This window comes from Vicugna pacos, chromosome 11, assembly GCF_048564905.1.
Source record: "Vicugna pacos chromosome 11, VicPac4, whole genome shotgun sequence".
NCBI lineage: Eukaryota > Metazoa > Chordata > Mammalia > Artiodactyla > Camelidae > Vicugna > Vicugna pacos.
Genome location: NC_132997.1, coordinates 49,019,233 through 49,040,751, shown reverse-complemented (window position 1 = coordinate 49,040,751; position 21,519 = coordinate 49,019,233). Strand labels below are relative to the sequence as shown.

The 21,519-nt window shown below is 53.3% G+C and overlaps 1 protein-coding gene across 15 annotated transcripts in view; it reads right to left on the bottom strand.

Moving 5' to 3' along the window:
- The window catches only part of CAMK2G (calcium/calmodulin dependent protein kinase II gamma), a 53,036-nt gene extending 32,293 nt beyond the window's left edge, over positions 1-20,743 (bottom strand). For 5 of the 15 annotated variants that reach the window (XM_072971281.1, XM_072971285.1, XM_072971277.1 and 2 more), the window contains exons 1-4: positions 20,541-20,740; positions 19,092-19,186; positions 8,039-8,098; positions 557-611 (exon numbers count right to left, since the gene is read on the bottom strand). In XM_072971281.1, coding sequence (XP_072827382.1) covers positions 557-611; positions 8,039-8,098; positions 19,092-19,186; positions 20,541-20,605 — 275 coding nt within the window. In that variant the 5' untranslated portion in view covers positions 20,606-20,740. Of the gene's footprint in view, positions 1-556; positions 612-8,038; positions 8,099-19,091; positions 19,187-20,540 lie in introns of all 15 variants that reach the window. The other 10 variants (XM_072971286.1, XM_072971289.1, XM_072971275.1 and 7 more) reach the window with 7 other exon arrangements.
- Positions 20,744-21,519: the final 776 nt, after the last annotated feature.

Genomic DNA, 21,519 nt, shown 5'->3' with positions numbered 1-21,519 from the left:
GCATCTAAGAGAAAACAATGGATCCACTCAAACAGTCCATAGCTTTACTTGAGACCAATATAAATATTAAGATACAGCTGCCCAAGGAGGACAGATTTTCTACTTGAAGTTGAAGAATCATGAGACCAAGGACACAGAGGTCCAACCCTGAAAATACCAGAGAGCCATTTCCAGGAGGTAAAGAGCCACTTTTAAGATATTAAACCACAACCAATGGGAGTCCAACTTATGACAAATAAAAGGTACCTACTATTTCCCAGCATTTTTAAGGTCACGCACTAAGGACAACACACCAAGAAACAAGAAAGGAGCATCCGCACAAGGTATGCTGCTGAATAGAAATGCACGATTAGCGCCACCCCGGGGGTCAGAGCCCTGGGGAGATACTGAGGGAGCCATGGGACACTCGGCCACCTGCCCGAGACCAGAGGAAGTTCAAAATCAAACCCCTCCCCTGGGGCAAAGGAGAGGGACCCTCGGCAGAAGCTGAAGATCCAGTAAACTCTTGGGCCAGCTGGAGGGAAAGAACCCCCCACCCTCAGAGAGGGGCACTTACAGGTCAAACACGAGGTAGTGAAACCCTTCTTCGGAAATACTGTCATGGAGGCGTACTGCAAGAGAGGAGATGGGGACAGAGATTAACAGAGAGAAAACCCGGAAATCCTCCTCCTCTCCTCCTCGGCCACCCCAGCCCTGCCCCATCCTGTCAGCCCCACAGGCTCTCCCCTGAAGGGGCAGCATGCCCAGCACCCCCAGTCCAAGGTGATGCAGCCATGGAGCGGGGGCGACCAGAGCCCGGGTCCAGTGCTCTGGTCACCACCTCAGACCACCTCAGACCACCTCAGATGTGGGCAAAAGACAGAAGCTTGCGACTAAGAAGTAAGACAAGATGGAGAAAAATAGGAACCTTTTTCCCAGAGGGGCTGATCCTAAAAAAAAAGGTGGTCCTGGGATATGATGCATGAGGGTGCAACGCAGAGCAAGAAGCACCTGGGGACGCTGGCCACAGGGAGACAGACAATGACAAGATGGGAGAGCCCGGGACCCTGGAGTAAACGGGAACAGAAGAATTAGTGGAAAAGGCAGAGTCCAGCAGGAGGGCACGGGGAGCGAGGGTGGTGGATGTTGAGCACAGGAGGAAACACAGGTTCTGACAACAACAACAATAACCGTTCATTAAGCGCTTACAATGTGCCAGGCCTCGTGTCAGGCTCTTTCTGTACATTACTTATGTGACAAGCATTTATTGGGTGCCTACTGTGTGCCGGACCCTGTGTTTGACAGTGGGATTCAGGAAGGACACAGCGCCTACCTTCAAGGAGTTCATTATCCCTCATGACCTTCCTGCAGGCAGTATTGCTGCCATTCTACAGAGGGGGAGGCTGGAGGCTCAGGGACATTCAGCACCTTGCCCAAGGCCAAAGATGTGGTGGGCCCAGATGTGAACCCAGCTCTTTCTGACTCCAAAGACTGGTCTATACCACTGTTTCCTATGAGAAATACGGAGGAGCCAATATACTCAGGCAACAAAGCAATGGAGCCGGGAGAGAAACTGCTCACGAATGGGCCTACAACAGCATCAAAGACAGGTCCAGGAGGCCACTGCATGGAGCAGACTAAGGTAACTTACCAACTACAAGGAAAGGCTGGCGGGCAAAAATCCCTTCCCACTCCCTGCCTCCAGAGCTTTTAGGCCAAAAACCAACCTGGTGTTTTCTGAGGTCTCCTCTTCAAGCTCCTGCCCACAAAGCCACCTCTGGGTTCAATGCCAACCTCTGAGCATCATTCGAAGTACACTGTCCGACTCGGTGCTTTGGCTGACTGTCCGGCTGTTCCTGTCCCTTCCTTCGCCTGCGCTCTCTTGATGAGGAATCCCTGTTCCCAAGGGCTCCCTCGGTTTGACCATCACTCCAACCCTCAGCAGCTCCAGAAGTACCAAGCCAACCAGGGAAGTTCTTGGATACAAAGAAACCACCATGTCTCTTCAGTGGTGGCCCCAACTAGCTCAGAAACGACAGCTTCCATCTCCAGCGTCAGAGTGTTTCATCAGGGCTGAGGCACGTCCCTACACTCCCTCCCAACCAAAGCAAGATCAGCAGAACGTGAAACACAGGCACTCAGACATCACTAGAGCCCCGTGGTTTTCCTCACTTGACAAATGAGGACTCGGGCCTGCCAGGGCTAGAACCAGGGCCTGACAATTGTTTACGCTTCATATTGCCGACCTTATTGGATCTGATCTGGTTATTCAACCCCAAATTCCACCCGAACTCAGTATTTCTGAGGTTTACCAATGGGATCAAAGGCAGGTGGTACTTCTAAAATCCCTCCTCCTCCAAAGGTTCTCTCCTGTACTTGGGCAAACAAGCTCACACTTCTCTAGGCCTGTAGGTGACAGAAGGAAGGAGGTACAGCCAGACCCCTGCCTCCCTCCCACCCTAACTAACTCAGACACACTCAAGTCAGCTCCCCCGGAGCCCTGCCACCCTCCCTCCTCACTTGTGCTTTTCTGGCTGGAGTCGGTGCCCCACGCTGAGTCCTGCTGCAGCTGCTGCTCCCTCGCTTCCAAAAGGACTTTCCATTTAATTAAAAATTTGCTATTAAAAAGCATTAGAGTGTGTAACACAAATAATCCCCTGGAAATCAGCTGTCCCAGAAGCTAAAGACCAGCTTCATTAGGAAGGTGACTAACAGCAGCAAGATGGTGAGTTAACAGGGCAGCAGGTAGACGCTAACTGCCACTCCCAGGGGAGTCCTGCTGCCTAGCCCTGCCACCACCCCCCGCCCTGCTCCCAGGCCTGCCCCCGCCAGCCCAGCACAGCAAAAAGGGCAAGCACCCACGCCTCTGCCCAGACAGGGAGTCACTGGCACTTGCTCTTCTCCAGGAAGGCCACACACAGAGCCCAGGTGGGAGGAAGCTGGGAGGGCAATCAGGAGAGAGCAGCAGCAGAGGAAGATGAATCCTCCCAGGCCACCCAGCCCAGAGATGGGCTTTGATCTGTGCCGCAGGGCAAGGCACCGCCAAGACAAGGAGGGACAGGTGTGGAAGGCTCTGTCTCTGAGCAAGACTGCTATCCACCCCTTGTAAAGAAAATTAACAGGGAATTGAGAACAAGCAGAGAAACCTGACTGCACCACTCTAAGTGCCAACCTAGCAGATTCTTGATAATAATGATCCGAATCATAATCACTAACACTTGGTTGAGCTGCTTTCAATGTGCTAGGCATTGTGCCAAGCGCTTTACACATGCTATTTTATTGAACCCTTGCGTTAACTCTGCAAGGTAGGTACTTCTATTACCTCCATCTAACAGGAGAGGAAACTGAGGCTTCAAAAGAAACTCACCCAAGGTTACACTGAGTGGCAGAACCGAGACTTGAAGCCAAAGCAAAGTGGCATCAAGATCCCTGATATCATAGAACTACCTGCTAAGGAGTCACTTTCTCCATCCTCTTAGGCACAGGAGCTCCAACTTGTCCCCACTATCCCTGGCCACTATGATTCGCTCTACAGTGTCCACTGGGCATCTTCCCCAAAGTGGGCGTGGCCGTACATGCCCCAGGTCTGGCTGTGAAGGGAAACCCAGCCCTGTCACTGCGTGGCTTCCAGGGGAATAGGGGAGACGGGCTTTAAAACAGCACTCACACAAATATGTAACCAAGCACTACTGCACTGAGGGCTGTCAGGGAGAAGCAAAGAATGCTGCGGATGCCTGGGAAAAAACAGTCCAGCACCCAGCCCATTTCACAGCCACGAGAGGGTACGAAGGCCAAGGAGGGCCAGACCAAGTCTACAGACAGGAAGATCTGGGACAAGGAGTACAAAGCACTTACCAAAATTTGATAAACCTGATAATTGATTATTGTTTTTTACAAACTGTGGAAGGAAGGATAGGCAAAAAAAAATGACCTAAATACTTTTACTTGATGTTTCATACCTTCAAGGACTGACAAGCCACAACCCAAATTTAGATGTGGCCAGCTCTCTGGTTATGAAAGGCCTGCCATTGTTTTTTTGTTTTTTGTCTCTAAAGTCTACAGCCCCCTGTTCCCACGCAATCTCCCACCCAAGTACCAACCAGGTCTGACTCTGCTTAGCTTCCGAAATCAGACGTGTTCAGAGTGGATGGCCAAAGGCAATCACAACCTAAATTTTATGGCTATTTTCAATTCTTTAAAAACCACCCAATAATATGCCACATTTTAACTAACAAACTTTGGTCAAAAAAGCACTGAAAAAGTGTCACTGTTCATGTCCACAAGAAGGACACAGTGGGATGAGGTCCTGTCATCCCAGGGGCTGGTGAGGGATGAAGGCTGCCCCTCAGGAGCAGGTGGGCAGGGATTTGGAAGCTGCTCAGTCATGATCCAATGTTTTCTTCTTTTTCTTTGCAACTGTTTTTGCTACACTTACTGTTAGCTAAATGGGTCCTGGGCCCAAGGGAAAAGGCAGTCTGGCTTGAATAACTTATGAACAGAGTTGGGGCTGGGAGTTGAGCAGAGATCATTTCTGGGAGCTGGCATCTCCATTTCCATCATTTTCATTTATTTCCTAGGCCTCCTTTGCTCACTGGATCCTCTCACAACTCCACAGAGAGGCAAAGATGACAGAACAGAAGCACAGGTGGGCAAAATCCTGTGTCTTAAGTCACAGCTACCAACCAGCAAATCCCAGATTCGAGCCTGGAGGACTTGACACCCGAGCCACAGACCTTTGCTTCTCCACGTATGGTTCACAGATCAGCAGGGTAAGCATCACCAGGAGACGTGAGGAAGCTCAGGTCCATCCCAGACCTACTGAACCAGAATCTGAATTTCAACACGATCCCTAGGTGATTTACGAGCACATGAAAGTTTGAGAAGCGCTGCTCTAAACCACAATGCTAGACTGTGATCGAAACTGCTGGGGCAGCTCAGCACGAAGGAAGACAGAGTCTATTCATTAGAAGAACTGAGAGCAGGGAGCAAGCAGATCACAGGCAGAAGTCACTTCATTCAGACTTTAGATGATTAGCACTACTGCCGTTTCCTCCTCTCAACTCCACACCTCTGGCCACTCTCCCAGGGCTGTTCTAGGTTCTGCAGTATGCCTCATAACCATCAGGCTTTAAAAAAAAAAAAAAACAGACTTTATTTTTTAGAGCAATTTGGGTTCATAGCAAAACTAAGAGGAAAGTACAGAGAGCTCCCACCTCCCCCACCCCCCCGCCACAGCCTCCACCATGATCAGCATTCCCCACCAGAGCAGCACATTTGTTACAGCTGATGAACCTACAATAACACATCATTATCACCCAGAGTCCATGGTTCACATTAGGGTTCACTCTCCCAACAGGCTTTCAACTCCTGGGGCAGAGTATCTATTAGGGAAGAAACTGGGATACCTGGATCCTTGTACCAAATACCATTCTGAATTCAAGTGCCTCTGAGTCTGACAGTAACCAGAGGCTGACCCATGTGCTCTCTGCTCTCAGCTTCCTCAACTCCGTACCACCCCTGGGCTGGTCCACTTACATCTCTGTGGGATGGAGTCAGAGGCTCGAGCCTAAAGGGCCACAGTTCCGAAGGACGGAGCAGTGGAGAGACGAGAGGGATAGCGAATTAGGAGGACAAAACTGCCTCCTCTCCTGCCACAAGCCAGGTCAGGATCCATGGTAACCCTTGCCTCCTGGGCCCGCAGCTCCCCCACACCTCAAGGAGAAGTCCTGGTTCCCACTGGAAGCCACAGCCTGGCCAGCCTCGTCTCCCAGGACCCTGTTGACTCACCCTTCCCTCTCCCTGCCCTTGACTCCAGAATAGGGACTCAGACCAACACCACTCAGGACCTGGGAACAATCATGAAATGGAAGCACAGTTCTAGGCAATCAAATGCCAACAAAGTGAGTGCGCCTTGCCTAGCCTCCCCTGGGTGGTGCTGCCTCCCTAACAGAGCAGATGGCTGGGGTAGATGGTCCCTCCATCTGCCTTAGTTCTGAGCTAGGGGCAGGTGATTAAAAAAAAAAAAAAGAGGGCTACCAAACTAAGTAAAGTCTAAAAGGTCAGAATTTTAAAAAAAAATTATATATATATAAAGCTAGGACATTTTTCAGCTAGAATCCCATTCGTATCCTTTCTGGTTGATTCTCAACTGTCTTCATCCTACACTGACCCTTCCATGGTCAGTCACACTCAGGTTGCAGGTAATGCAGATGTGGTTCCGCCTCCTGCATCATCTACCCCACCCCTTGTTCTCCTCCCTCTATGGGGACCATTCATCACTGCACTAGAGTTGGTCACAAGGTGCATAAGGAAAGGAAGTTGCTGTCCTTGGACCCTCAGACCCAGGACTGAACATCAACATGCTTCTGTGCTTGTGGATGGCTTGAGTCACCCATATGCTTCTCCCTCCTGTTCTGGAACTTCTAGGTCAGAGGTCACAAGTTCACAAAGCAGACAGGGACCAGGTAGGCAGTACAAACGTGCGATAACAGGGAGTGGCCAGCAGGCTAAGGGGGCAGCCACTGCCCAGCCCCAGCTGATTCCGGCCACGCACAGATGTAGGATCAGCAGAGCCAAGCCTCCTGATTCGAAAGATTGGGAAACAGAATTTGCTTCAAAACGTGAAGGCACGTTTTTAAATACTGGCAAATAATAAAAATATTTTTAAACCACTTAGCTAGCCAAACAAAACAGGCCTGAATTTGTGACTGCTGTTCTAGGTGCTCCACTCTGTTGTCTCTCTCCTATTCAAGGTACCACTTTGGTCCCCACCGTGCTGTTTCTGGGTGAGGGTCTAACTTCAGAGACCACGCAGGAGCTCCGGCAGTTCCAAGCCCAGCACCCGTGGGCTGAGAGGGGTTGGCTCCGTGGAACAGGCCCGGCAGCAGGCACAGCACAGCACCAGCTGTACCAATCTGCTGCGGCTGTAATCCAAGCTGCTGACTGCCATCTATAAAGCCCTGCACGGCTGCAGTTCTGGTTACCTCAGAGCTCCTCTCCCCTCGGGCTGCAGTGCGACCTCGGCTCTCCCACGTAAGAGCTCGCGGTGAACACTCCAGCTCGAGATCTGGGAAGCCAGAGGCCGAGGAGCCTTGGAGAAAGCATCGAGCTTCGGCAAGTCGTCCCACAGCCCTGCCCACCAACTGAACAGAGTGGGCGGCCTCCTGGGCACCGTGGAAGCCCCAGTATTAAGGCCATGCCTGAGGAGCACAGACAACGCACTGTCCTCGATGATGATCGGGGCTCTCAGGGAAAAACCCAAGAGATGCTCTCTGCTCTGCCTCAAGTCCAGACCAGGGTTTCTGCTCAGACACCACAGCCAGCCCAGTTTCTGTCTCCTCTGCAAGAAGCACCGAATCAGGGCCAAGGCTTTTGGCAAAGACGATTTCAGCTGAACAATGTAAAACTGAGCTGGAGTGGGTTGTGGCAGGCAAACCTCCTCAGGCTTTAGAACAACCAACAATGTGCTCTTGTCCCCCAAGTCAGGGTGGGAGCAGGGAGAAATCCTCTTAATGTTTTCTCCTTCTCCGTCCCAGTGGCTCCTGCCATCCCTTCTCCAGAGAAGCCAGGCGGGTGGGCAGCTTGCTTTTCTGGCTCCGGGAACACAAACGGGAGTGCCATGGAAACCCCCAGAGTGTGCACGACACCGCAACAGGAACAAAACTCTTTCAAGTCCAGAAACAAAATCCGGACCCTTTCATGATGACCGCGGAAGGCCCCTGGTGAGGGACGCTGGCAGGCTACTAGCCCTGAGCCTCACATGCCGAGGACCTGGACTGCAGCCCAAAGACGGAAGGAGAGAAGAAAGGGAGTCTGAAACATATTCCGGTATCTCCCACCCCAGCCCTGAGATGGCACCACAGGGATGGAGACAGTCAGGTCTCTAAACTAGAACACCTCAGAATTCTGAGCAAGACATGGCTGCTATTCCACTCAGGCAAAGAAAGACACCAGGCAAAGGCCCAGGGACAGACGTGGTTCCCAACACAAAAACAGTGGATCTCTGATCTCTCCACCTTCTACAAAATGCCCAAGAAATACTCTGCACAATGGCACTTACCAATGTTTGGATGTTTCAAAAGTCGGCATATCCGGGCCTCACGTTCTAGTTTCTGGTGATCTAAAAGCAGAAGAGAGCAAACAAAAGCCATCAAACACCCATTCTATTTGTGGCTACCTGGCTACTCATACATCTTCAATTCTTAGGCACCAACTATGCCCTTTTTACAATTGCTAAATTAATGCAGCAAATCATGGCAATCCTGGAGACAAGTACCACAACCTTTCCCTGATAAAGAAGTAAGTGCCCCAGGAAAGCTCCCCGAGCTAGTGTGTGGCCGAGCCAGGATCTGAATCCAAGTCTTAAACTAAAATCTGGTGCTCCTTCCATGACAGCAGGGATTTCTCTGGGCCAGGGTGTCCATAATCTCTTCCTTGTTGGAAATACTAATAATGACCAAGTTTTACTGAACACCTACTACATGACCAGATACTGTGCTAGGAGTTTTGCATATATTTTCTAATTTAGCCTTCATGGCAACCTTGAAACATAATGATGCTGACAGTGAAGATGATGATGATGATACTGATGACTTGAAAAAATAATAGCCAGCATTTATAGAGCACATACTTCTACACCAGGCAGACACATCTTTTAATTTAGTCCCATAACAACTCTGTGAGGTTGGTACTATTATGATGCCCATTTTGCAGAAATTCTGCTTCTCCTCAGGAGCCTCGTGGCCACCCACTGCTAGGAGCTCTGACCTCTGGGCACTCAGGCTCTGGGGTTACTCTGCTTTGGTGAAATGACCAGAACGCAACAGCCCCCAGATCTAAGCAAGCAGCATTGGTCAGTTCCTTCCACAGGAAGGCAGAGCTCCAGAAACAGAAGGACAGGCTATTATTACTCAAAGCAAGGTGGCCTAGAAGCCCTCCCCACGCTGCCTCCCTCTCTCTCCTTGCTGGAATCCCACCAGTCACCTCCTTCACAAAGTCTTCCCTGTTCCTCCAGGTAGACTGTGACTTCTCTCCCCCATGACCCACCCACCCCCATCTCCCATGGTATCACTTATCATTTTCACATCATACATTATATCAATTATCTCCAAAGGGTAGGACCTCTCCTTGGTGCTCCCTACAGTTCCTTCCATATCAGAGGCTTAATAACAGTTTATGAATAACATCGACAGTAGTAGTAAAACTACTATTTACTAAGCATTTACTATACGCCAGCCAGAGGCATGGATTATCTTATCACATCCTTGTAGAAACCCCGTGAAGGGGGAAGTCTGATTAGCTGCATTACATTACAAAGGAGGAAACTGAGGCTTAAAACGTTAAAGTAACCTGCCCAAGGTCACAGAGATAGGCAGCAGACGCAAGTGGTCCAAGCCTAGAGCCATCTTTCTTCAGCGCTAGGCTATGATGACGGGATAGAGAAAAGTGAGAGCATCAGGTAAAGACTCCAAGCTTTGAGGGGCACAGTCCAGTTCACCCCAGCTTCTCCAGACCCAGGCAGGAGGCTTCACACCCATACCTGCCAAGCAATTCCAGCCTCGCCTGGTAGGGGCTTCTGCCCATCCCACCTCTACCTAAATAGCAAAGAGCCTCTGTAAAGCCTCCCATAATGTTCATAACCCTCACAACCATCCTATCAGAAAGGTGATTCGATTGTCCCCATTTCACAGATGATGGAACAGGCCCAGAGAAGTTAAATAACTTGCCAAGGTCCTACAGCAGGAAAGAGATAGAACTAGGATTTCAAGCCCAGGCTGGTCTGAGCTAACACAGGGATTACAGACTAGAAGGAATTCATATTTATTGTTTCACCAACCACCTTCAGCTTTGTCCTAAACTTTTCCTCCAGGGACAGCTCTGCTCTGTGGAAGAAGGAGGTGGGGACAGGCAGAGATTAGTTCCTGCTGCCCAGCTAATCCATCCCAGCTGCCCAAAGATCTGGGTCAGGCCTTCCTTCCCACCCTCAAGTTCGGTATGACCACTGACCAGGTGCAGCCAGGAGAACCCTAGGTAATCCCACACTGCCTGGGATCCCTTAGTCCCAGGACCTTCAGAAGGTCGGGTAGTTGAGGAAGCAGCACCAGCCCTGCCTGGTGGCAAGAGAGCTTGCTTCTTCCAGATCTGGTGGGAGGATGTCAGGGTAATCCCACCTTCCTCCCCGCCCCTGGATATGGGATGGAGGTACCAAGCTAGCCATCCCAAAGCAGCAGACCCACAGGCCCTCTCTCTGACCATTCACCTCACTCTCCAACCCACAACTCTCAGGCTTGGCTGCCCGGGCAGGTGCAGGAGAAGAGCATCTTTCGATGCGGAGGTGGCAGCTAGGGGTAAGGCCCAGAAGATTAATGTTTATCTCCTCCCTTAAGTCTCTTACTGGCTAACGGTTACAGTTCCACAACAGCAACAGCACTAAAAATAAGGGTCCTCTGGCTTTACCAGTGACTCAGAGTGGGAAGAGAAGAGACACAGATTCACACTCCCAGCTCCTCGAAGGAGCTGCCCAGGGTCCAGAGTCCTTGACAGGGTCACTTAGTGCGACCCTATCTCCAAGGAGTTGAGCCCCACATTCCATGTGAGGCCCATGTCTTCGCTGAAGCCAGGGCTGCACCTCAGTCCTTGCTCTGAACCTTAGTCATGGAGTCTGGTCACTGACACAACAGTTTTGGAGTCAGATGGAGTCCCAGAGCTGCCACATTGGGTGAGTTATTAAACTCATCTGAGCCTCATCCATTCATTCAAAAAATATTTATTGAAGCCTACTATGTGACAGGTGCTGTTCTAGGTGCTGGGGATACGGCAGGGAACAAAACAGACAGAAATCCCCACCCTCACTGACCTGATATTCTGGTGGGCCGAGTCAGGGGAGGGACAGACAGTAACAACTGGACAGCACGTCAGATGTCGTGGCAAGTGCAACACAGGGGGAAAAAAAACAGGGAAAGCAGAGACTGCACACTTGCACACTTAAACAGGTAGTCAGGGAAGGCCTCAGCAAGGGGGTGACATTTGATTAGAACCCAAAGGAGGAGAAAGAGTGAGCCAGGCACACATCGTGGGAAAGGGTTTCCTCATTTCTAACATGGAGGCAGTGGTATCTGTGGGCTAAACGATGTGTTTGGGTGAATGCTCAGCACAGTGCCTGGAACACAGGGAGAGCCTCCTCTTCAAGGGCCAGTGGTAAGACAGACGAGGCTTCCCAGGCTGGACTCGTGGCCATAGCCATCTCCAGAGACACTGAAGAGAGTCGGACCCACTCCCCCCAGCCTGGGCCGTCACAGGGTCCACGGCAGGCCAACTGAGCCCTCTCCAATGTGGCCTTCCTGGGGGTGGGGGTGTTCCTCCCTTTGGGGCGGGGCCCACCTGTGTCTACAGCCTGCAGGTAAAGGTTACCAACAGGGCTCCACAGAGAGAAGAGTCCAGGGATCCCTCACCTTCCTCGGCCTTGCTGGCTGTGGCACCCTGCCATCCCGAGGTTCTGCTCAATGAGCCGTGTGGTTTCTGCCTACCATGCTCTCCCTACCTCCCTACTCCGCGCACAGCCGGCCAGCACCCTGGCCTCTCCAGCTGTTATCTCTTGTCCCTTTCCCCCTCCCTTCCTGTCCTGTTGTCCCCTCCAGGGCTGCTCCAGGTCTGGGAAAAAGCAGAGGCCTCCCCGCCAGCAGCAGCGGTGTTTCAGGAACAAGTATGGTACGGAGAGCATCTTTCCGCTGCAACGCCTGTCCTGTAAACTCAGCATCCTCAACCCCAAAACGGGTGGGGCCACCGCACTGGCTTGGTCCACAGTGGTAGGTCCAGGCCTCGGCTTGGCATCCCAAGGTGGTCACACACCAGCAGGAGCCAGTGCTCCTGCCACAAAGGTGGCATTCTCCCTTGAGACACCCCTCCTTCCGGTGACGGCTGAGCTTGTCATTCTAAGGGAACAGCCCAGGCCTCCCAAGGCTGACCCTCTTCCCACCCACCTTTCGACTGGGCTCGTCCCCCGCCCCCTCACACAGCCCAGCCCCCCCCTTCCTGTTTGACAACAGCCACTTCCCGCTTTTGCACAGGGCCACTTCCTGCCTGCCTGTGAGCTACTGCCATGGAGAGACCCACCCCTGCCGGCCTTCAGCCCAGCTCCAACCACAGCCCTCTGCAAGGCTTGCCCCCTCAAGAGCTGAGGTGGCAACAGGAGCAGAAAGCAGAAGCAGCCGTTATCAAGGTCCCCTTCAGGCCTTCCTAACGCCCCACCCAGGGCAGGGCCAGGCCCTGGGACTCGAGCATCCCTGGAGGCCTCGCCTCTCCCGCCTTCTGCCCAAGCACTTCGAGCCTTGGTCCAGGGCATCACCAAGGCCAGACCCCCTGGACAAGAAGGGCAGCAATGAGTGATCAGAGGTGCCAAGGGAGGCAGAAAAGAGGACACAGACGGTGAGGAGGCTTGGCGGCACAGGAGAGGCGGAGCTAGAAACACCTCTCCCCTAGGACCCCAGGAGAGATGCCCACTCCAAATTCACTTTCCTCCCCCAACAGGATGGGGGGCACAGGGAGAGCTGGTCAGATTCTCCACGGCCCTGCAGAGACACGCCGGCTGATTTAGTGCCACTTCCCTAAAACCATGAATGCCAGCACTAGCTTCAAATAAGCTCCTGCCACCGTCTAAACACACGACCCACTGTGAGTGGGAAAGCACACAGAGTCCTCCTCTGGCTATGGGGACCCCTCCCCAAGTTCCAATCTCAATGACACCCTTGACTTTTCAATGAGTATTTCAAAGGTCTGTGCCTGTGGCCCCAACACAGATCGGGACAAGCTTCCCACAGCCCCATTGATTTCAGATGCTCAGTATGGGCGTCTCCTCTTGCTGCCTTTCCAAGCGCCCCCCTCCTGGCCCCCTGAGGCATCACTCTGAGGAACAGAAATGAGGGCAGCCTAGGGATTTGGTGTCATAATCCACACTCCCCAGCTGCTTATGAACAGCCCCTGGCCTTGGGCACTGACCAGTGGGAATCCCAAGCCACAATCCCATTGACCGACCTCACCCTGACACTGCAAGGCCACATCCCTTCCTCTCTGAATCTCACTCTAAAGGTGCAAAGTCCTCAATTAAGAGCAAAGTCTGGGCATTATGTAAGAGCAGGGAGGGCCATGGCTTCTAATTCCTTCACACCCGTACACCCGAGGACTAGCTGAGGGCGGTAAATCCAGTGGGACAGGGCCTGACATGTGCCCACGTGAACCCACAAGGCTCTGTCCTTTAACTTGGTGTCCTCCCCTTCTCTTTAGTCCTAACTCGAGCAGTTTTAACTGGACGACACAAAGACCTGAGCCCCACTATGACCTTTGGATCTTAAGATGAGAGGCTTTAACTGAGGAGGAAAAGGAGGGAGGCATCAAGAAGAGCCCCACAGTGAAAGTCTTCCAACCCAGCCTGGATAGAGAAAATCCCCAAGGGGTCACCAGCAAGCCCCAAGAAGGCAAGGCTCTGCCTCTGGACGCTCTCAAGGGCCAGAACAGGGTCAGCCGCTGAGTTCTCCATGCCCCCAGCAGGGCCCTGGGTGTCTGCAGCCTTTGCCCACTGTTTTGGTGACATTTCCTTCATGGTAACCAGCCCCAAGTAAAACATCCCAGGAAGCAGCCCCTAAAAATAGCTCCTCCCAGGGCAGCAGCAAGCGGGGGGAGGGGAAAGAGAGGGAGGAGAAAAGAGGGGAGCAGATGGGAAGCTGCTGCTGCGGATGATAGGGCCCAGAAAGTAGAGATGGTGTTGGGGAGAAATGGCTGGAAATATCCCCAACGTAGAGCGGTCTCTACCCAGACAGGTGGATACCGACAAGAATGAGACCTAGTTGGCAGAAAGGAAGCATTTGCTCCACTGGGCTTAGAGCTTTGGACCTAGATGGAGAGATATGGGGGTGTTATATCAGGATTTATCACAGGAACAAAATATCCAGAATCTGTATTTTAAGGGAAGAGTCAAGGAGTAAGTGAAGAGCACACTGCTCAAGGGTGCTGGGATCCGAGCACTGGCATGAATCACTGGCATGTCTATGGCTCAAAACAAACCAATCTTTTGTGTCTTGGTTTCCCCACTGGCCCTGGGGCAGACCTGTCTGGCCATGGGCAGAGGACAAAGGGCCTCTGCTGAGATGCATTCAAGAGGTGCACAAAGTGCCCATCTCTTCCTGTCACCACCCTTCTGGTACCCATGGGACCAGGCCCTTGTCAGCCTGCCAAGGCCGTCCCGAGAGCAGCAAGCACAGGGATGGGGGCAGGAGCCCATCACACCCACTCCTCCCCTTCCAGGTCTCCAGCCTCAGCAGAGAATGGGGTCAGCCACTCACCTCTAGGGTTTCAGCACAGCCTCAAAGCCTGGAGCACAGCTCCTGACAAGGGACCAGAGGATGCAGTATGAAGAAGGCAGGGGCTTCTCCTACAGGACGGGGCCACCTTCCAACCTCCATCCCTACCCTATGATGGCAGCATCCAAAGTCACTCTGGGAAGGGGTAGGAGGGCAGGGTGTCAGGCCAGTGTTGTACGAACTACGTCACACAGCTCCCAGCATGACTGTATGATGAAACCGGCCCTTGGCACGAAGAAGGGACCTCCAGGCTGCTTCCTCATCCACTCAGGGGGACGAGTCAGAGCAGCTCAGTCACTTATACACAGGACGCCCATCTCTCTGTCAACAGAAATTGGTCTGTTTTATCCTCAGGAGAAAAGCACAGTTTTGTATGTAACCTCCTTAAACACTTCCTCAGATCCCAGAGTCCCAGGGTTCCAGTGCTGCACAGATTTCTCCTCCTCCCCCCACCTCCTTCATTGCTGCATCACCTTCCCCTCTCTTCACCTAGATCCTTAACAGGAAAGTCTCTCTTGGAGATACCACAAGGGACACAAGTGTCATGGGGGCTACTCAGGCCAACACTAAGGGGGCGGGAACTTTCAGCTGGCACCACCCAGAGGGATCCTATTTCAGTCCCCAGGGCCAGCTGGACCCAGAAAGGGACAGCCTTTACCCTTCTGGTGGCCAACATGCCACAACCTCAGCCAGTCTGCCACAGCCGTGGACATGAATTGACACCCCAATCTGGGGCCTCAGAAGGAGGCCCCTAATCACAGAACAGATGGCCACATACCGGCAGAGACACCTCCTGGAGGAGGCTGGGCCAAGGTGTGTCTGGTACATCTCAGCGAGCATGGCAAGAGCAGCTGTCACTGCTGTCACTGATTTTAGATGGCATTTCTTATGGCGTGGCTCAGGGACCACCTGCATGAAACTCACTAAGGCACTTGTTTTTAAAAGTGTACATTCTGGGGCTTCACGCCAGATCTCCTAAAGCTGAATCTCTGTGGAGAGAGCCCAGGAATCTGCATCTTTAGCCAGTCTTCAAGGTGATCCTCTTGCACACTAAAATTGAAAATTGCTACTTAGAGGAAGTCCCAGTATTGCCCTATAATGCCAGTGACGTTAGGGAAAGAACCAGAAGCTACGGTCTTCCTACTTCTCCCACCTGCCTTATTCCTCAAGCACAGGTCTTTAACCTCGTCTGTCCTCTCCAACAGCTGTGGCAGGCCTACAGCCTGGCTCCATGGATCAGAAAGGGGAACTCAAGCCAGCACCAGGTTACAAGGGTTCCAACAACTCAGTTATGCGTTTCCCGAGAGCCAAAGCCAAAAGGCAACTATGCTGGTAACACAGTCTTCTTAATCCATTCATTCAACATGTATAGGAGGCTCAGTACGTATCAGGCACTTTGCTGTATCGGTATGTTTCAGGCCCTGCTTACACAGAAGCAAAACAAACAGATATGGTTCCTACCCTTACCTCCCAGGTCCTCAGGAAGAGGAAAGCATTTGCTTACATTTAGCTTCAACAGCAATTTCCTCACGTAGGGATCACAGATCAAATAAATAAACAAACAAATTAAGCAAGTGCTGTTAACAGATTCATAATATTGTTCCTGGTAGCACCTCTTAGTAAGGCTAAGGATCCCACCATAGTGAAAGCAATTGGAATTCAGAATGGTCCCAATAAAGAAGTTTCTTGTGATGTGAATTGTTCCAAGGATAAATCCTAAACTATGCAGAAGAAAGGAAGGACCATTTGCCCTTCAACTGTATCAACAGAGAAAATGCTTTGGATATAAGCAAGAGAGTGGGATATAAAATGTTATGCTCCACGAGGTGACAATCTATATGCATATGAATAAAGATAAGAAAGGAATATGAAGATTTAAAAATAAAAAAAGACATAAGGGCTCAGGCTCCTGGGGGAGGGGGTGCTCTTAAATCTTAAAATAACAACTTATCATTGCCATCACCTGGCCCACTAGCTCCTGCATCCAAGCCTATTTTAAATGCCTCCTTCAGTCTAGCTGAGAGCTAAGCTTGGAACCATGGGCTCCCTTAAGGGCCCCAACTCCACACCTATTGCTGTTCCAAAGCAAATGGAGTGACGTTATGTGACTTTCAGTGACTCTACATAGACAGGCCTGCAGACAAAGACAGTGCTCAATGCAGGGCCCCATGAACTCCCTACCTCGGAGCACAGCCACTACCACCGTGGGCCCCTGAGGCCACAGTGACAAGAGACAACAGAGGGAAAGAAGGATTCCCATTCCAGAGATGACCCCCCAGAAGACCAGGTGATTTCTCTCCATGCCTCCTGGGCCCCCTCGCCATGGATGCCACGGAGAAGCTGCCCGATACACTCTTTTGTTTTGTAGCAAGAGAATCACAAACAAGAAAGATAACAGTCAGGGAGACAGCAAACGCAGCAAGCTCCTTCAGACCCTCATCGATGACCGTGGTGGGCCCACAACATTCCCAGACACAGAAATCCAACACCTGTGGAGCCCTAGACAGACAGACAGTGAAGAGTGAAACCCAGCCCCAGCTGCCGCACCTTTATAAAATATACAGCGTAAACTGAGAGGCTGCAGCGAAGCCACGGCCTTCACTCCCTAACCCCACGGGCACCAGCCTAGTGGGCACCCTGGCCCAACCCTCCTCAGGAATTCACATCCCCCATGCCCACATCTACAGCACAGCCTCTGGACTGCTCCCTCCATCTCCAAGACAACACCCTCCCACTCTCCCAACCTCCAAACAGTACTGGCACCTACGTATTTCTGACCTCTCTTGTTGGTATCTGTGTCTGTCAGCCAGGACCAGGCCTCTGTCCCAAAGTTAACCTGGCACACCAGCCACATAACAGAGCCCCAGTTGTGGCATAACCATCTCGAGAGAGGGGGAGTTGCTGCCCGAAGCATATGATCTAACACAAGAATCTTCTTCTGGAGGAAAAAAACCAAAGAGAAATAAAACCTCGTCCAGTTTGGGCAGGGAGAGAAAGGTATGAGCTGGGAAAGGTGGCACAAGGTTGAAAGAAGTGAGACTGGAAAGGGACATGATCACACAGGTTAGGGAAGTTCAGGTGGGTAGGGAAGGAGCAGAAAATGACAGCCCAAGGCAGGCAGCTCCACAAAGTCAGCACACCAGCTAACCTCACCCCAGAGTTCGGCTCCCAGCTGTCTCTCCCTCCCTCACCCCGAGGTCAGAGAACACTGGTGAGATGAGGAAAGCAAAGCATTGCATCATTAACTGGAGACACCAGACACCAACCCCATTTCTGACGCATCCAGGCTATGCTGTGTGGGCACGGGGAGGTATCTATTCTCAAACTGTCGTCCCTGCCTGCACCCTGCACCCTTGGCAGAGGATGTCTGCCAGAGCCCAGCCCACCACGTTGTCCCACCACCCCATAGGAGAAGGGCATCTGACTGCCCACATATCTCTATGGCAACCATCGCCTCCAACTCAAGGTACCCAGAGAGAAAGAAAACAAACAAATAAGTCAACTTTATAGCCAATGTAGACGAACGGCAAGCGACGGGCTGGGAGGGAGACAGTAAGACAACCCCTGCTTGTGGGGATGGAAAGACGCATTTCCAGCCAGGAGGCAGACACAGCCCTGTTAAACAGGTCCCAGAACAACTGGCAATATGACAGAAGCCCACTGTCATTTTATAGCTTCTCCAATGCTTGGGGACATCTCTTACCTCAGAGACACCCAGGTCATCACTAGCTATGGCCCACGTCTCCCCTAGGGCACTTGTCCTGGCTCCTGATATATTTATGGCATCCTATTGCCAAGTCTTAATTCCTTTCTCTGAGTCTCATAACCTTTGTCCCCATGCTGCACCCTGCAGCCCTCGATGACCTGACCCATCCACATACCTCCATACTCGCCACACCTGTTCACAGAGCACTTCTCACACTGCTAGGTCTATACCTATCAGATGAGGTGAGTTTGGCAAACACCCAATACAAAGTGCAGGGAGTGTAGGTTCAAGGTGTGAAAGACAGGACCTGACCCTCCCAGCCTCAGGTACTTGGGAGGATCTCACTAGACAGGCTCTCAGGCCTGGGCCTTCACAATCCTCAGACCCCAGGCCATGTTGCTCCCACCCAGACCAGGCCGCTGAGATTTCCAAACCATGAGGCATCACCCTCCACCCAGGACAGACTGCATCTGCTGCTGCAACACCAACTTTGTAATTTGATCAAAAAAGCAATCAAGTTCATCTGGCAGGATTTGTTCCCGAGAAGCCCTCGCCAGTAGCAACCTCCCCTGATGTTTACAGATTCCCTTCCCTTGGGAGTCTGTTCTGCCGCCTGGTGGGCAGGGGGAGGCTGGATTTGTCAGAGCTGTTCACTTACTGCATTTCCATCTTAAGTCACCACTGGGGCACAGGGACTAGGGGAGGCCAGGAGCAGCTACCACTGCCCCAAACACAGAGACTCCAAATGCCCCCAGTGAAAAGCTCTCCATTCCAAGCCACCCACCACTCCCCAGATCCTCCCCCTCCATAAAAACCAAATTCCCTTGAGCCTTCAGGGACCACTCCTTCCTGTAGCAACCTACATATCTTACATCTTCATTCTTTTCTACCATTCCCCATACAATTCCTTGCCTGGCTACAAAGTCCACCCACCCTAAAACTCCAACTCTTCTCCAAGATCTAAAACACACCATTTCCAACTGCTGGAGCATCTTCAGAAGAATTCATAGCCCTTGGAGGCACCCCAGGGAGAGGCCAAGATGGTGAATACTCACCCCGGGCAGATAACTTCTTGGTATTGATGATTTTTGCTGCATACTCCTGCGTGGAGGTTTTCTTCACACACCTGCGGACCACAGAGAAAGCACCCCTGGAGGGAGAAGGGGGAAAGAACTGGGACACGGAGCAGAGCAGAGCAACACAAACACACTTTAGGTCTGAGGATAGCAATGCCTCCATCACCAGACCTTTCTTTAGTCAAAATCCCATACACATCAGCATAGTGATTATCACCACCCAACATAGGGCAGAAGGATGTGGCCTCTGCAGGACATTCAACAGATGTGGGTGGAGGACCACCCTACTCCTACCCCCATATCTAGTCGCTGAGCACAGCAACAGCCCTAACCTCAGGCTGTTCGTCAAGAACTGGTGGGAGACGCTTAAAACACACACCTGCTGCATCTCACCGACAGCCCTGCAGTCCCAGTCAAGAGAGCCGGGAGGAGGGAAGAGACCCTGCCCTTTTCTCAGCAGGAATAGTTGAGGGTAGGGGAAAGAGACATTAGGAAGAGGGTCTAATCTCCTGAGAGAGAAATCTCCTCAGCCATGGGGAGAGTGAGGAAAGTGAGGCTCAAATACCCCACAGCTGGCTTCATCCCACTGCATCCCGGCTCAACTGACAGCAGGGAAAGAGAGGATCTAGTTGTGGGTCTCAGACATAAACAGTTCCCCTTCCCCATGGTATTTCCCTCTACGTCCGCCCCGAATGGGAGCTCGTACTCTCCAGCTCTGGAAACGTCTAGGGGGGCGGGCAGGGCGGGGGCTGCAATGGCTAGCCTCGGCGCCGCGGGTGGGGGTGGGGGGGGGCCGGGGCTGCTGCAGCGGCCAGCTCAGTGCGGAGGGGAGGGGGATGCTGCGGCTGCGGCGCGCGGCTCCCGGGACCACTGCAGGCATGGGGGGAGGGGACGGGGTGCTGCAGCACTGCCCAGCAGCCCGGCTGGGATCCTGGAAGCGACACTAGCCGGGGGCGGGGCCGGGCACCAAACATCCCCCCACACCCGGGCACCGCAGCGGGGTTAGAGCTGCAGGGCCGGGGAGGGTCCTGAGTGCCAGGCGCGTGGGACGTGGGACAGGGTGCTGGGTGAGCTCCTGGACAGGGTGGGGAGAGGGCTGAGGGTAGGCGAGATCGGGATGGGGGGCGCCTGAAGGGTGCGGGAGGGGCGGGGCTGGAGGGCGCCCAGGAGCGGTCCGGGGGCTGCAGTCCCCGCGGCAGCACGGGGTGCAGCGGCCCGGGCAGCTGCTGCAGGGAGCGGAGGGGGCTGCGGGGCAGGGAGCTGGTGGCGAGGGGGCCCCGGAGGCGGCAGGCGGGAAAAGCTGGGGGTGGGGCGGGCGGAGGGGGCGCTGCAGCGGCCGGTGCAGGGCCGGGGGGCGGGGCGAGAAGCCGCATAGCGCCCGGGCGGCGGGGGCAGGGTCGGGGGCAGCGGCGGGCGGGCGGGCCATACTTGCCGAGCTCCTCGAAGAGCTGGTAGTCGTCGGTGAAACGAGTGCAGGTGGCGGTGGTGGCCATGCTGGCGGGCGGGCGGGCGGACGCGGCGGTGCAGCCCCCGCCGACGTCGGTGCACAGTCACCGCCGCCCGGCCGAGGGAGCAAGAGGAGGAGACGGGGCTGAGCCCGGCAGCACCGCGAGACTTTACCGGGGAGAGCGAGGGAGGGAGGGACACCCCCGCGCCGCCCGCCAGCCCCGCCCCCAGCCCCGCCGGCCCCCCGCCCGGCCCCCGGACCTCCCCCGGGGAGGGGCCTCCCGCCGCCGGCCCCGCCCAGCCCCGGGAGCCGCCCGGGCTGGGCAGCGCGCGCAAGGGAGCGGAGGGGACGGGGTTCCAGCCGGGGGCCACCCGGAGGGGGCTGAAAGGCTCGCGACCTGTGGGCTCGTCCCAGGGCGGACCCTACCAGGACTCGGAACGTGCGTGCGAGTGTGTGTGTGTTGGGAGTGTGTAGAGGTCTGGACCACCAAGTTCTCTGGCGAGGCTCCGCAAACGGGTCTTAAGCCACAGCCTGGCTCACATGATGTGGTGAGAGGACCAAGGTCAAAAAGCCCGTGTCAGACTGCACACTCGGGATGCGCCTCCAGTCTGTGCAGAGCCAGCTCTCAGCAGCCTTCCCTCGGGAAGCTGACAGTCTAGACTTGTGTAAGCATCGAGGCCATTATTAGATAAAATCCTTCAGGCACGGTTTGTTCAGGGAGACCAGGCCAAGGCCGAGGATGCAGGTGGAACTCTGACTTCCCGCACTCCATCCTTAGAGATGAAAGAATGTTCTCTCTCAGGCCAGGAATTAAAGGGATGAAGTGGGAACCATTTCGAAAAGGCTTTGTGCAGTATGGGTTAGAAGAGCAAGTGGAAGGAAGGAGGAAATAGCCCCATTTTCTTGAAGGCACCCTTTATTTTCATTTTATGGCACTCATCACATTGTATAATGATATGT